This window comes from Chelonia mydas, chromosome 4 (genome assembly GCF_015237465.2).
Source record: "Chelonia mydas isolate rCheMyd1 chromosome 4, rCheMyd1.pri.v2, whole genome shotgun sequence".
NCBI lineage: Eukaryota > Metazoa > Chordata > Testudines > Cheloniidae > Chelonia > Chelonia mydas.
The window spans coordinates 135,131,664-135,147,297 of record NC_057852.1 but is presented as its reverse complement, the minus strand read 5'-3'; the positions used below and the strand labels follow the sequence as shown (position 1 = coordinate 135,147,297).

The 15,634-nt window shown below is 37.7% G+C and overlaps 1 protein-coding gene across 1 annotated transcript in view; it reads left to right on the top strand.

Annotated features, from left to right (window-relative positions):
- The window catches only part of DNAAF9 (dynein axonemal assembly factor 9), a 137,172-nt gene that overhangs the window by 88,542 nt on the left and 32,996 nt on the right, over nt 1–15,634 (top strand). Inside the window, exons 22-28 of the mRNA XM_037898358.2 lie at nt 2,164–2,310; nt 6,187–6,272; nt 6,571–6,669; nt 6,961–7,078; nt 7,561–7,649; nt 11,320–11,478; nt 15,003–15,128. Of these exons, the coding sequence (XP_037754286.1) occupies nt 2,164–2,310; nt 6,187–6,272; nt 6,571–6,669; nt 6,961–7,078; nt 7,561–7,649; nt 11,320–11,478; nt 15,003–15,128 (824 nt within the window). The remainder of the gene's footprint in view (nt 1–2,163; nt 2,311–6,186; nt 6,273–6,570; nt 6,670–6,960; nt 7,079–7,560; nt 7,650–11,319; nt 11,479–15,002; nt 15,129–15,634) is intronic.

Sequence of the window (15,634 nt, the reverse complement as noted above, 5' to 3'; positions counted from 1 at the left end):
CTTCAATGGTGCTGTGTCCAGAATTTTTATGTCTAGCTTGATTTAATCAGCATAAATAATGCCTGGGTAGGACTAACTTCTCACCAATTCTGAGACTTCATAGTTTTAGTAGTTCTTGAAGGCACAGTGTACGATATATTTTAAGGCTTTTTGTGACTATTGACCTTTTGAATTGCACTTTGCTGGCTAGTAAGGTTTATCGTCTTCTTTTAGAAAAGAAATCATCTTGGTGTACTGCCCTATAATATGCTTTGAAAGCTTGATTCTGTTTATTGCATTGTTAAGCAAATATAGTTACATAAAAGACAAATGGCTTGGGAAATTTACTGTGTTCTACAAATGTAAAGCTAACGATGAAGTAGCTGTTACCTTTTCTGGTTAAAATAATTTGCCTCTTGATGTGGGATTCCAAACTGTTGCTGCTGCCATGAGGCTTGTGTATGGTCCCATTTCGACGTTTGGATTGTTCCACGTTCACTGATACTGTGGAGCTGCCATTGTGGGAGAGGTGCAGTGCCCCAGAAGCGATGGGTACCACAACCCAATTCAGATCGTGGCACAACACACACTCATTTCTAGGTCAGCTCCATGGGTTTTGAAGTCCAGGTCTAAACGTTCCTTACGACAGAGAGGTAGTTAGTAGAGGTGGGGAGAGTGAAGTAGTTTCTGAGCCTTGCTGCTCTATAGTATGCAAGGTGATTGCATCTTTAAGGAAAAAAGGGAATGTGGTCGTTTTTGGCATCCATGATGGATTTTGTAAAAATCCTCCTTGACTTTTTATCTCCCTTCTGAGTGATCAGTAGCATGGGTAGGAATTCTGCTTGTTGATGGCTATGCTGAAAGACTTCCCCAGATTGAGGCGTTCGTATTTAAGCATTGACCAGCCTAAAATTTGATTCCTTCTCAATTTTCATTAGTAGGATAGTGCAAAATAAAACTGGGATTTTTTTGTCTACTAGCTGTCCGAGGCAAGATCTACAACAATACTAGACTTCCATCTCCTAGGCAGAACACCACCAATCCTCCCAGGAGCAGTGTTTGTGATCCGGAATACGTGCACACAAAACTTCATTATGCTGTACCTGTGGTATTTTATTGTATTTAGCAAGGAGGCTAGGAGTCAAACTTTTTGAAAAAGAACACCACCAATGTCCTGCATGAATTTAGAGTGATAGAACCTTACTTTCTACTTTTGTAAAGTAGAGATAAAATTCTCTTCATTACAGGATACTGAGGCTTCATTAATGTTTGTAAAAGCATTGTGAGATTTGTTGGATGCAAATACAACATAATTTTATTAAATCAGAATGAGATTTAAATTGACAAGAATCCCACTTTAATGAGTTCTAGGGAACAGGAATCTCATTAGTTTCAATTTTCTTTTGGCTTACAAGAATAGAATTTTGGCAGTAGGAATACTAGACTTATTTATTTGAATTTAAACTCTGTAGGGGGCTTTATGAGATAGACATGACACTTGCAATATACTTACATGCTGCATCTCTACTGGCAAACCTCGTAGCCATACTTCACTACTGGCACAGTTCCTCTCATGGTAGTAATTGTGAAATCTGTGATGTAAGGTAAGCTTGCCTGACTTACCGCTATGCTATCCATTTTAACCTTCAGTGTTACAGATTTTGCCATTTATACTACCAAAAGAGGTCTGCCAGCAGAGAACTCTGTGGAACTACTGGTGTAGAGGAAAATAGCATATGGATGGTTGTGGGTTGCCTAAACCTCAAAGCCACAGTTGAACGCTTCAAGAAGGAAATTTAAGTCTTAGAGGGTACAGAGATTTTTGAAAGGCAACTCTGGTCTTTTTTTTTTTTTTTTAAAAAAAAAAAAGTCCAGCTGACCAATCCTGAAGGCCCTTTCAAACTTATGTTAATTCTTTAATACCACAGGAGAAAGAATTTGTCTTATGACTGGCTATCTGAAAACCATATCCCTTATTATGGTGGTTCCTTCTGCTACATTTCTGTACTGGAACTCTTTCGGGATAGCCTTTTCAGGCTTGAAAGGATGCACAGTAAATGTGACTATAAAGTGCTATAGATTGGAGAAATAATACTAATAATTATGCATGTAAATATAACAAAAATGATTTTTTTGAATTCTCAAAACAGTTTATTGTAAAACTTCCTTTTATTTCCTTTCTAGGATTCTACCAGTGTTGTGGCTGCTCTCTTTATAGACTTCAAAAGTTCCTTGCTTCCTCATCTACCAGTTCAGTTCCATACCCCAAGCAACTTCCTGATGATTGGACTTTTCCCAAAATCAAAGATCTATAAAGCTTTTTATTCACAGGTAAAGTAAATAAATAGCATCTTGCTTAAAGTGTAACAGAAATACCCATATAATGTTCTATGTGATGAAAGGACAAAGGAAGATGTTTTAAGAAGCGAAATAAGGAGGTGGTTAGAGCATGGGAGTTGGGCTCCTAATACAGAATGAGTCACTGAGATTCACCATGGGATCTTAGGCAAGCCAGTTGACTTTCTTATGCCTCTGTCAGTGCAGCTATTAAGTAAAATCAGCACTTGACTAAAAATAAAATCAGATTCTGGATTTAAGATAAGCTCTCAAATCTCAACTTCTCAAAGTCTTAATATGACAAGTTAGAGGGTAGCAGTTTTCTGAAGGTGAGCATCCATTGTAAACGTCTCTTTCTGTTAGTGGTGTGACCAAGAGCAACTCTTCCACCCCTCCTCCTCACCTCAAGCTTCTGGAACTTAATTTGTAGACATTAAGGCCCAAGAGACTCCCTGGGTCATCTAGTCCAGGTCCCGAGGCATGGGCCTTATATCTAGCTGCTAATCACCAGTGCCTTTTCTCCCAACAGTATGAGAGAAATGTGACTCTGTGCTTGATTCCTCAAATCTTGTGTGTGAGAAAATCTTTCTTAACTTTTGTACATGTTCCTAGTGATAACTTTCAAATTATGATTGTCATTAGCATATTACCCCATAGTCTCTGTTAAAGTTATCACGTGTGTTCCCTTCTAGCCAATGAGTTTGGGTTGTAGAGTATAAAGGCTGTAATAGTCACATTTCAGGTATGACACTGGTGTATTTTTTTTGCTACAGTAATTATACTTAGTTTTTGTAGTATCTAAATCAATCATGATATCAAATCTATCTACTGAGTTAAAGATAATTTTAACGGCAAAGATATTTTTAACACAAGATATTTTTTATGAATATTTTAGACCAGTGCACTGTGTTCTCTGTAGAAGTAATGATAGCTTGCTTTTTAACATAGTGCTCTGTATCTTCCCAGTGTCCCCTTCCACTGCCTCCTGTTTCTTAAACTATTGGTTTAATTTGTGATATTCCCAATCCCTGGCAACCCAGAAATCATGAGTCCTCTTGTTTCTCTGGTTCCAGATCAGTAGTTTATCTAATTACTCGCCAAAGCATGTTGGTCAGTTAAACTTATCCTTATAGGAATCATGAAGAAGTAGAGAAGCTCTCCTTATGAAAGAGGAGTCATAAGTCCTGGAAAAAGTTTTGAAGATCTTTTTAAATCTGACCATTAGAAAAGAAAAACTTACGATTCAAATCAGGGGAAAATGTTTGTGTTTGAATAGCTTGTTCTTACCATTCTGTAATAGTGGCCTTTGGAAGTGTACTGTATCAAGTGATAGGTTTCAGAGTAGGAGCCATATTAGTCTGTATCCGCAAAAAGAAAAGGAGGACTTGTGGCACCTTAATTTGTTAGTCTCTAAGGTGCCAATGCTCAAATAAATTTGTTAGTCTCTAAGGTGCCACAAGTCCTCCTTGTATCAAGTGAGTTCTTCTAGTGTTATCACTTACATTAAGAGGTCCTGATGCTTGAAATCGGAGTGGTTTGTTGCATATTTCTGATTATACACCTATGGATCACGATCCTAGGAGGTCTTTAAAGAAGATAAAAGCTTCATTTGTTTAGATTTAGTACTGTCAAGTACCCCTTCAATTGATAGTCTCACTCACAAAGTAGATTGTACTGGAAAGTGTGGAGAAGGCTGTGTTTCGTAAGGGACATTTTATAATCATTAACATATTTAGGTTCCGAGTCCAGCAGAACAGTCTGAGGATTTTAAGCAGGCCATTAAAATTCTCCAGTAGGACATTAACACTTCAAAAAAAGAGTAATATGTTGTCTTCAATAATAATGTCATAGTTTTTAATTTTATTGTATGCATTAGGATTTCAAAGTAAAAGCATCAAGTGCTGAGATGCTAAATTGTTGTTGGAAGATTGTTCTCTTGTCTCAACTTTTTATGTCTCAGCAATTTATACTGAAAAGGGTGACTGTAGGTGTTGCCTTTACTTAGAGGATGGAAAGACCTAAAAATCTTCTGCAACGTCTGCTCCCGATTCCTCTAAATCTGACTTCTGGGCACACAGTGCCATTCAGAGTAGCATGACTTAGATGAATAAGATTTAAGCCATTGTCTCAGAAAGTTAAATCAGCACCTCAATAGAAGTAAAATCGGGTCAACGTTACAAAACACTTGACTTCAAAGGCAGTTGTACATAGATCGAACTAATTTCTTACATTCACCTTGGGATTGAAGAAACTTGTCGGAAGTGTTGAAAACAACTTTAGTCTCATGTTCCCTCTCATGGTCTGCTATGATTTAAAGGTTGAAGTTATTAGTTCTGTTTGCACCATTTTGTCCCTTTGAACTGAACCAGTCCAGTGTTTTAGGTACCATATTTTAGTTACCACTGGAAGCAAAGGAAATGTGTAGCTTCCTCCTTCTGTTTCAGGAGTTTAATACGATTCTTCTGTCATAACAGTGCATAAGTTTGTAGGATTTTCATTGATACAAAACAAGCTTAGAGCTCTGAAACTGTTTAAATATCCCCTTCTGCTCACCGCAGTTCAGTGGTATCCAGGCAGTAGGCATTGAGTTCTGTGTCTTTTCTCAGTGCAGAATCCATTAATGTGAACTCTTCTGGCTTTTCATACCACTGTCCATTTTAGAGTTTCATTGTCCCTTCTAGTTTAAGGAAGCAGAAGAACCCTATATTCACAAAGAGGTATCTGATGGAATGGTATGGCTGTCCTATATCTGCTCATCTCTTGCGATGCTATAGACTCTAGAGGACTGTAGGGTTCCCTCCTCTCATACTAGGAACTGAGTTCTTAGAAAAGAGGCTTAGGCACTTTTATTCTTTTCAAAGTTGCGGGGCTTCCACATTCCTGAAGGAAGGGTACACACATCCAATTCCTGTCTTGCTGCAAGAAATGGGATTGTAAATATTTAGTGATCATTAGCAATGAAAGTAGATGTATGGCATGATGTGTATAATTATATCGTGTTTTAAGTGTGAATGGTGCTGCATTTGGTGAGAGACTATTGCACGTAGAAGTGTGATAGAGCTGTATCATAGACCCGTTTCTCAACTTCCTTGAGATATGCATTATTCATTGGCATAGTTTAGCAGCATTGGGGTTGAAAAGGAGCTAGCAGTTGATGGCTGAAGATATCTGTCTTCATTATGCTGGTACATGCATTGTGAGATTGGCTTAAAATCTTGAAATTAGGGGTTTCAAGTCACATTCAGCCTCATTTCTCTTAGTAATGTTGATCATTGAAGACATAACTCTCAGAACTTCAATTTCAGGTAAACATTTCTGGTTTGTCCATTTCGTATGTGACACAGTTTAGTGTCCACAAGTAATGTCACAGCCCAGTTTGTTTGCCATTTGGTATACAGTTTCCCCTTTCTTTTTGCCTTGTCTCGGTCCCAGTGTGGTTAGTAGTGGGATGCTTATTGGAAATCTCAACTCTGCATCAGGAAGCTACCTGAAATCTGTATCCATTATTTTCCTGTAAATGCATGAGTACTACTGACCATTTATTTGGCAGATCCCTGATTTTTTTGCTTTTGTTTTGCTTGCCTTATGTGGGGTAAACATCTTTCCTTCCAAATATGTATGATTGTGGCTTCTCCTGTCACTCAGCTTTCTCAGTCATGGGATGGCTGGAGATGGTTGTTTAGTGAGGGGCTTTTCTGTTTTAAAGAAAAGAAGCATTCTGAGTTGGCATTGTAGATAAGAGACTTAATTTGCTGTATGAAAGAAAAATACTTTTAAAAGACTCTTAGATTGTTAATATACTAGCATTTCAAATGTGTGATAAGCAAATGAATCCAGTGTTGTGAGGCTTGTTTTTTTGTTTTATTTCAGGTTTTCTCCTCGTGGCAACAGACAAACTTAGGAGTATCTTTAAAGGTGGTCCAGGCAGATTTCCTATCTGTAGAACAAAAGAGATTGTAAGTTGATGTTGCTCATCTTCGTGCATTCACGTATAATTATACATATAGTATCGTGTTTTCTATTTAACATTCAGCCGAGCTATGTGACCTCTCAAGCACTGTAGAATGTTTTATAGCTGATTCACGTGAAAAGCCAGAATGATGATGAAATATTAGATGTTTTAGAGAGTTATAAGAACAATTTTTACTTTGCACTAATTTTTTACCAGAATTTACTACTTGGATATGTGGATTAAAAATAGATGAAATTGTCAGGGTTTGTTTTGAACTAAACAAATAGTTGTGCTTATTTTAGATACTCCAACATGCAGAAGCTATATAATGCCTTGTCCTATCCCGATGGGGAAAGATGGAGCCAACTAAAAATGTCCGCTAGCCTCCCGGAACTGGAGAGGTGAGGAGTTGGGTTTTTTGTAATTTCAAAAGATCACATGTTTCCAAGAATTATTGCAAAGAAGATGTCATATTTTAAGACCTATTGTTTCTCTTACCTCTTCTTACTAAATAATTATTATGAGATGTAAATATTAATACAGCGTTGGAATATTTTTCCCTCTCTGGGAGGTCTCTATTAAGGTCTACATCCAGTAACATGTTTTACTGTAGTCAAGTTACAGCTATTCATGTGGAGGGGAAAAATCCACATTGTTCTGATTAGAAGATAATACAACTTCACTTTTAAAAGGTTTCTGCAACACTTTGCGGTCAGCAGTATAAGTCGTGAGCCAGTAATGAGAGCACACCTTCCTATTTTGTTACAACGGTCGGAAAGCATTCCTGTTAGCAAAGCAGAAAATGATAAGGTAAGATAGCGTAAAAACAAAACCCTTAAAACAACTTTTTAAAAAAAGGATAGGAAAAAAGTTGATAAAATACTGTACTTATACCTTCACTTCTGTTGTATGTAAAATGTAAACAAGTCTTTTGCTTTGCAAATCTATTTTGCACTGCATTTATTCAATTAGCCTTGCATTACATGCAGCTCTTTCAAAGCTTGGTTGTCCAATCACATTCGATTAACTGTAAAATATAAAAAAGACATGTATGTGACATATCTAAATAACTAACTACATAACCAGTGTTATATTTATAGCCATTGTGCTCCCTTCTCTCTGTCTTCCCACTGTTTGTTGCTTTCAGTGGTGGTGTTTTGTATTTAGGATTTAAGTTTCTAGGAGCAGGGAACTTGTTTTATCAGTTTGTGAGGTGTCTAGCATACTTCTGAGCACTTGAAGAAAAATAATTACAGTAATAATAATAAATATAACTTTTCTTTTTACTTTAGGTGGTTATCACTATTGTAACAGGGCTTCCAGGCTGTCACTCCAGTGATCTGTGCGCTTTCCTGGTCACTTTTAACAAGGAGTATGGAAGGTTAGTGTAGTTTTGGTTCTACTTCTACAGCAGTCCTCGAAAAAGAAAAAAGCTGGTTGATTTTTCCATTTTTGTGCTGAACAGTTACTGTGATATTCAGGAAGGATGTTAAATAATTAGGTTGCTAGCCATGGATTTGGGAGATATGGGTTCGATTCCCTGCTCTGCCACAGACTGTGTGACCATGAGCATTTCACTTAGTCTCTGTGTGCCTCAGTTCCCCATCCTGAAAATGGGAATAATAGCACTGTTACCTCCCAAGGGTGTTGTGCGGACTTGTGCAGTAAAAATCGTGAGGCACTTAGATTCCAAAGTAATGGCTGGCGGGGGGGGGAGGGGTCTCATAAGTATCTTAGGTAGGTAGATATTATTCTACATTAAGAATGGGAATATCACAGATTTCACAAGAAAGTTAATTCAGATGGCCAGTTGTGACTGCTGTATGTCCATTTGTTTGGGTTCTCTGAGACTGTTCAATTCATCTGTAGAATCACAGAATAGAATCATAGAATATCAGGGTTGGAAGGGACCTCAGAAGGTCATCTAGTCCAACCCCCTGCTCGAAGCAGGACCAAGTCCCAGTTAAATCATCCCAGCCAGGGCTTTGTCAAGCCTGACCTTAAAAACCTCTAAGGAAGGAGATTCTACCACCTTCCTAGGTAACGCATTCCAGTGTTTCATCTGTAGGATTAACACTGATTCATCAGTGTTAATCTGTAGGATTAGCAGTATCTGCAAAAGGGCCAGATGAAACATTAAATCTTAGGCTAAAGTGACTGGTCACTTGGTAATTTTCTTTGTGAGCACTTTGAGAGAACAGGTAGAAAGATTTCATTGCTTGTTTCCTCTGGTGGTGAGTCTTAAAGCAAATATAACTCATCTTTTGTGTAAGAGATGAAAATATATTTGAAATCTAGCTAAAATATTGTTTTTAAATGTAGAATCTGCTTTAAAAATATTTGTTTGGTTTTGCTGTCTTTTGCCAGACCAGAGAGAATGTGTGTAACTTTTACCAGCATATGGAGATAGGAAAGAATCATTTTAGAATTGTATCTTGTTTGTTTGAGTACTCAGCTCTGTACAAGATCAAACAAACAAACCCCTTTTCCTTTCCCCCAAAAGTTTATAATCTAAACATCTGGAATGTAGTCTCTGTAGTAAGGTGGCTCCAGCAACTATTAACAAGAACTGGCTGGATGGGAATTTAGTAATTTTAAATTTTCAAGTAGTTCTCTGTTCTGAGACAAATGTAAAAGTAAATGGTGGGGTTTTCTCTGTGGCTTGTTTTGGACCTTTTTATTTAAAGTTTGCAAACTGAGATAGTGCAGTGTCTGTAGTCCATGTGAGGGATGTGCGTGTGTGTGTTTTTATTGTAAACATGTAAGATTCTTTTGAAATGATTACTGCATAAAGCCTTATTTCATTACTTGTTTAAATGATAAAATTGGTGAAAAATTCATTGTAACAATATAACTGAATTGTATCCTGTCCAAGATAGTTCAGTTGAGGTCCACACAGTGTCTCATGATCAGGAATCCTAGTTTTTCGTGTTTAAAAAAAAAAAACAACCCTCAAATAAGCCATAAAGATTTGTGGTTTTCCGCGATTAAAATGCAACGCTCAACTTTAGTTTCCCTAGCTACAAAATATAGTATAGTAAAATATAGGTATCAGTTGAACACGTTATATTGATATATTTACAATTTTAAGCAAGTTCGGAGCCTACCAGTGTCATCAATCGTTAAAATAAAATTTGAAAATTGCAAATTTTATTTCTCACATATACCAAATACTTCTATGTCGGTATTGCATATTTTCAGAAGGTTTTTTTTTTTTAAGTACACAAAAAATAAAGCTCCTATTGTCAGCCCCAAGTGGCGGGACTTCTGCTGTCAACTGAAATTTTATTAAAAAATCTGTTTGGCCCAACAAGGTTGGGCTTAGGTTTATGTGGCACTCCTTTGTAATAAGGTTGGGCACCACTGGAATAAGTGACACTGGTACTTTAAATAAAATTTAGTTAATACTTAATATATGTTTTTGTTTTTATTCACGAAATGCAAAAACTAAAGATTCTCTGTAAAAACTCAAATTCATAAAATCATAGAAGATAAGGGTTGGAAGAAACCTCAGGAGGTCATCTAGTCCAATCCCCTGCTCAGAGCAGGACCAACACCAACCAAATCATCCCAGCCAAGGCTTTGTCAAGCCGGGCCTTAAAAACCTCTAAGGATGGAGATTCCACCAGCTCCCTAGGTAACCCATTCCAGTGCTTCACCACCCTCCTAGTGAAATAGTGTTTACTAATATCCACCCTAAACCTCCCCCACTGCAACTTGAGACCATTGCTCCTTGTTCTGTCATCTGCCACCACGGAGAACAGCCTAGCACCATCCTCTTTGAAACCCCCCCCTTCAGGTGGTTGAAGGCTGCTATCAAATCCCCCATCACTCTTCTATTCTGCAGACTAAATAATCCCAGTTCCCTCAGCCTCTCCTCATATGTGATGTGCCCCAGCCCCCTAATCATTTTCATTGCCCTCCACTGGACTCTCTCCAATTTGTCCACACCCCTTCCTTAGTGGGGGGACCAAAACTGGACACAGTACTCCAGATGTGGCCTCATCAGTGCTGAATAGAAGGGAATAATCACTTCCCTTGATCTGCTGGCAATGCTCCAACTAATGCAGCCCAATATGCCGTTAGCCTTCTTGGCAACAAGGGCACACTGTTGACTCATATCCAGCTTCTCGTCCACTGTAACCGCCGGGTTCTTTTCTGCCGAACTGCCTCTTAGATAGTCTCTAAGGTGCCACAAGTACTCCTTTTCTTTTTGCCTCTTAGACAGTCAGACCCCAGCGTGTAGCAGTGCATAGGAGTCTTCCTTCCTAAGTGCAGGACTCTGCACTTGTCCTTGTTGAACCTCATCCGATTTCTTTTGGCCCAGTCCTCCAATTTGTCTAGGTCACTCTGGACCCTAACCCTACCCTCCAGCTTATCTACATCTCCTCCCAGCTTAGTGTCATCTGCAAACTTGCTGAGAGTGCAATTAATCCCATCATCCAGATCATTGATAAAGATGTTGAACATAACTGGCCCCAGGACTGACTGTCTGTTTTTCTGTGGCAAACGGATTTCTAGGATCCTTGCTCGTGATCACTCAACTTTATTACTAACACACATATCAAAAGTACTCTGGCACATTGTTTTGAAGATGCTATTTGACCTTGTTTCATATCAAAGAAACCATTGACAGCAATTTAGAAACAGTAGGCTGATGCTGAAAAGACATAAGCCTAAGTGAAAAGAAAAGGAGGACTCGTGGCACCTTAGAGACTAACCAATTTATTAGAGCATAAGCTTTCACAGTATGCATCCGATGAAGTGAGCTGTAGCTCACGAAAGCTTATGCTCAAATAAATTGGTTAGTCTCTAAGGTGCCACGAGTCCTCCTTTTCTTTTTGCGGATACAGACTAACACGGCTGCTACTCTGAAGCCTAAGTGAGTTTCTCCTTTGTTTCTGTATGGGACCAGAAATAGGGAATTACTTTGTACTGGTCACAAATTTATTTTTGATGGCCATGGGGTCAAAAGGAAAAGAACAGAAATAAAATGGTATAAAGAGAAAACGGAATTGAGCTGATATCTCACTCAGTTTGATTTTTTTCAGGTGGGTTGTTTATCGACAGACTATGGATAGCCCTGAATGTTTCAGTGCTGCCCACTTTCAGCGTTACCTTTCAAGTGTTCTTGAGTCCCAGCAGAACCACAGCACGCGTCAGTCCAGTTACGCTAGAAGGAAAATGAGGCTGTTGGTGGTCTTGCAAGGGTAAGTAGTTCGTCAAATACAAGAAGATTGATCAAGAGAGTACGCTGCTCTCAGTTCTGCTCTTCATATCTCCTAGGTTAAGCTATTTTGTAACTTGTAATTCCTGCCTTCCTTCATTGGAAGAAGGTATTTGTAAAATGGTGTGTCTTGGTTCATGTTCTGACAACAGTCAGGCTTGGCTTTGGCCTTACTCCCTCCGGTAACCTGTTCAAGTGTCTGGAGCCCTCAACAGAGAATACTTCACCTCTGGCTCTCTCAGATTTCATCCCGAGTGCTGCTGATAGTACGTTTCCAGTGCAGCACAGCTTTTTAGTGGGTCATGATAGCGAGACACTCATCCTCCAGAAACCGATGAGAACGCATGACATTGGTATCCCACCCCTCCCCTTAATCCCACTTCACATATGGTGGCCAACCAAAGGTACTGATCTCCATTTTGAAAGCCCTTGATTTTTGGGGGATCTGAGGTAAATCTTGTAAACTACTTTGAGAACTGCAGGTGGAAGTTACTGTACCCGCTATAGCATTGTTTAATTTCTGGAGCGACAACTGTTGTGTTTACTGTATGCATGCAAGTGCCACAAAATACATACTTCTCTGTGTTACCCAGTAGATATCATTTATTTGTAGCGAAGAAAACAATAAGGTACAGCAAAAATGTACAACAGCTTTGTGCATCGTGCAGAAAAGCGTGTTACCTGAACAAACATCCTACTTTTCACAATTAATTTTATATTTGAAGGTTGAGATACTGAAAATGTTTTGAAAAATATCCGTAGGGTGGAGTACCATCCCATTCCTCTCCAAGGGAAAACCTATTGTGTGGAAAATTACTTAAAAGCCTTAAAGGTTTTTGCTAGACTTTAATTTTGAATGGCTTGAAAATATTTAATTTCAGGAAGTAAGATGTAATTTAATTCTTTGAATACCACAGTTAGATCTTTCTTTGAAAAAGCATTGTAAATTTATTCTGAAGAAGCAGTGCAAAAGGATTTTTAATAAATAATTTCAGGGTTTTGTGATCCAAATAAGCCATTCATTATTTTTTTCCTCAATGTGAACATAAAAGTTAAATTTTTGTGAGTGAGATTTTAAACACACAAAAGATATATGTGAGCTATAAGAACTGTTGTTCTGCCCTTTGCATGTATAGTACCTTAATACACCAAGTGAGGCTAAAGGCTTGTCTACATGGACGTTTTGTTCTCTGCAAGCTGGCGTGTGAATCTAGCCCACACTAGCCTGCCACATACTAACTGTCCATGTGTGCTATGCTGAAGCACACTTACAGTTCACTGGCAGCTTTGAAACAGGAATGGATTAAAGTGCATTAATGAACAGATAGCGAACATCAGCAGGGTCCATGTGGACTGTTAGCGCACGGCAGGCTAGCACGCGGTAGATTCATACACCGGTTTGAGGCAAACTAAATGTTCATGTAGACAAGCCTGAGTTGTATTTGCTATGAGAACCATAGTTTAGGATTTCATGTCTCTTGGATTTAAAAACTCTCAACCTTTAACCTAAATTTGTGTAAATCAAGAAACAAATCTACACGTTTGTTTTTATGTCATTTGTTCTTATTCAGATAAATACATGTGAACATGCAACAGATTTTGCTGTTGAATGTTCTGATACTCTCTCTGATCCAGAGTGGACTGCGCCCAGCAGAGCATGCAAACTCTGAAACTCTGGTTTAGAACTGGTTGTGAAGAACAAAACCATATTCAGTAAAAACTGTTGGGGGAATTTTAAGTAGGCCTTGGTCAGATTCTATTTCACGTAAAAGTGCCTAGTCTTGTGGGGGAAAAGCTATTAGATCTTTAATGAACATGAGTGGATAGAATCTCTGTTTTTATATATATCATCTGAAAGATGACCACTTCAACAGCACACTTTAGCACCATGGTGGGAATTGGTCAGTCTTGAATCAGAAGGAAGGGTGCTGTTTGTTCTATCATTGGCACCACACTTGGCAATGTATTCAGGTATTTGCTCCCAGAGTAATTAAATCTTGTCCGCCTTGTTGCTGCCAGGAGTGTAACAGTTTCAACTAGTGAAACACAAATTGTCTTCACTGATAAATGTTCTAATCCTTTAAAGAAATGTGCTCTTCATTTGGATTTAATATCTATGATTACTCAGCATTCCCATCAGATAATTTACATGTAAGATTAAATTGAAACAATTTTTTCCATCTTGGTTTAGAAGTAATATTCATTTCTAAATCAGATAATACAGTAGTGGGTACCATTATAGGAGTCTAATGCGACCTAATGTGCTTAGTGGGGACATGCATGATCAACTGTATATAATCGGTTGCTAAAGATCAACTTCTATAAAATCGACCTAATTTCGTAGTGTAGACATGCCCTAGGTCATAGCGTTTCGGCTTTTCAAGTGTACAATATTTGAAAAGGATACTGTTAGGTAAACTCATGTACGTTGGTCACCACTAAACTCTTTACTATTTTGTTTTGTCTAGTTTCCATTATTGGGAATATTAGAATAGCGTTCAGTGTAAAGATTCTCATGCTGATTGTTTCGTAGTTTAAGAAAAACTAATGATTTCTTAATATATGCCTATAAATTACCTTGGTGCCAGATTCTTAACTGTTACTAATATATTTTACATTGTTTTGGCTGTGATCACGGTTTGCTTTTCATCATGGATAGTAAAATAGAATAGTTCGGTGAACTTTGCTTTATACCACAGGTAAATTCTCTGGGTTTAGTTTTAAATTTCTAAAACCACATCTCGCCAAAAGTCTGAAGCTGAATCTATGCTAGAGAATTCTAAAAAGTTTGCAGCGTGGGCTGGTAGATCTTAGACTTCCCACATTTTGTTGGGAGTTGAACTCTGGGCATCGATTGGTACAGAGAAACCCAATTATTAATATAATTTGAGGACTTTTTTTTAATGCCTATGAAATAAAGGATAAGATATAATTTGCCTAAAAGTTACTACTTAATCATAAACTCAGTTTAGTCAATTTCATTTATTTTGTTCTCATGCACTAGTACAATGTGGCAACATTTGAGTTACAAACACAGCGGAGGAATATTTCAATTCAAGTGGAATGTTTTAAGTTGGAATTCTTAAAGAAATGTCATAGAAACATTTCTGTTGGCATTGGGTTTTGTACTTTCTTTACAAAACCTACAATTTGGACTTCAATCAAATTTATGGTGTTCCTTTAAGTCTTCAGTTAACATGCACGTCGTATGCAGAAGGCATAATGTGAATTTCTTCCTATCTTGTTGTTTCTGTGCCTCTTGAAAGCAGACGTTTACACTTATTCAGTGTTACGTTCATAATAGTGCATTGTGCAATAGCTGTCAGTAATTTCTGATGGCACTTCTCTTTTCTTTGTGTAAGTAAATACCTGAATGCCTAAATTTCTTGCATACTGAATTGTGTAACAAGCATTTTCTTAGAACTCTAGTAATTTCTTTTGATTAATTGTTGACATGGTTCTTGTATTTCTGTCACTTCACACTTCTTCACTTTGTTCTCTTTGCAGATATACAGATGTTATTGATGTTGTACAGGCATTGCAGACTCACCCTGACCCTGATGTGAAGTCCTCTTTCATCATAGGAACAATTTCTACTTGCGTAGAACCACTTAGCTGCTATATGGAACATAGGTACATTAAAAAATCTGAATTGTTTTGTGTATTGTTCGTGTGTATATATAGTTTGGTCTGTTCTAAAACCTCGTGAGAATGATGCAACCATATTATGCTGTGTTGCTTGTGCACAGCTGAGCTGGCTTATTGTGTTGTAACCTCAATAAATGTTCTTGTTTTGAGTTTACGTAATTTTAACAGAGCTTTTAAATGCAGCTTGATTTATACATTTAATGTAGGATTGTTATCCACTGGAAAAGCAAAATTTTGTTCTCAAAAGGTTTAACTTGGAAAAAGAAATTAATGTCATCTGTGGATTATGTAGGAACAAACAAAAAGAGAAACAGATTATAGTTGTTGTTTTTTACAAAGCACATAAATCATTGTAGTGATTCTTCAGTGACTCTTTCTTATTCCTTCATATTGCCAGACAATAAGAAACTTTTATTTCAGTTTGGGTACCTGATTAATTATTACTTTTTGTTTTCTTAAAGTCAGCTATCAAATGAAGACACTATGCATTC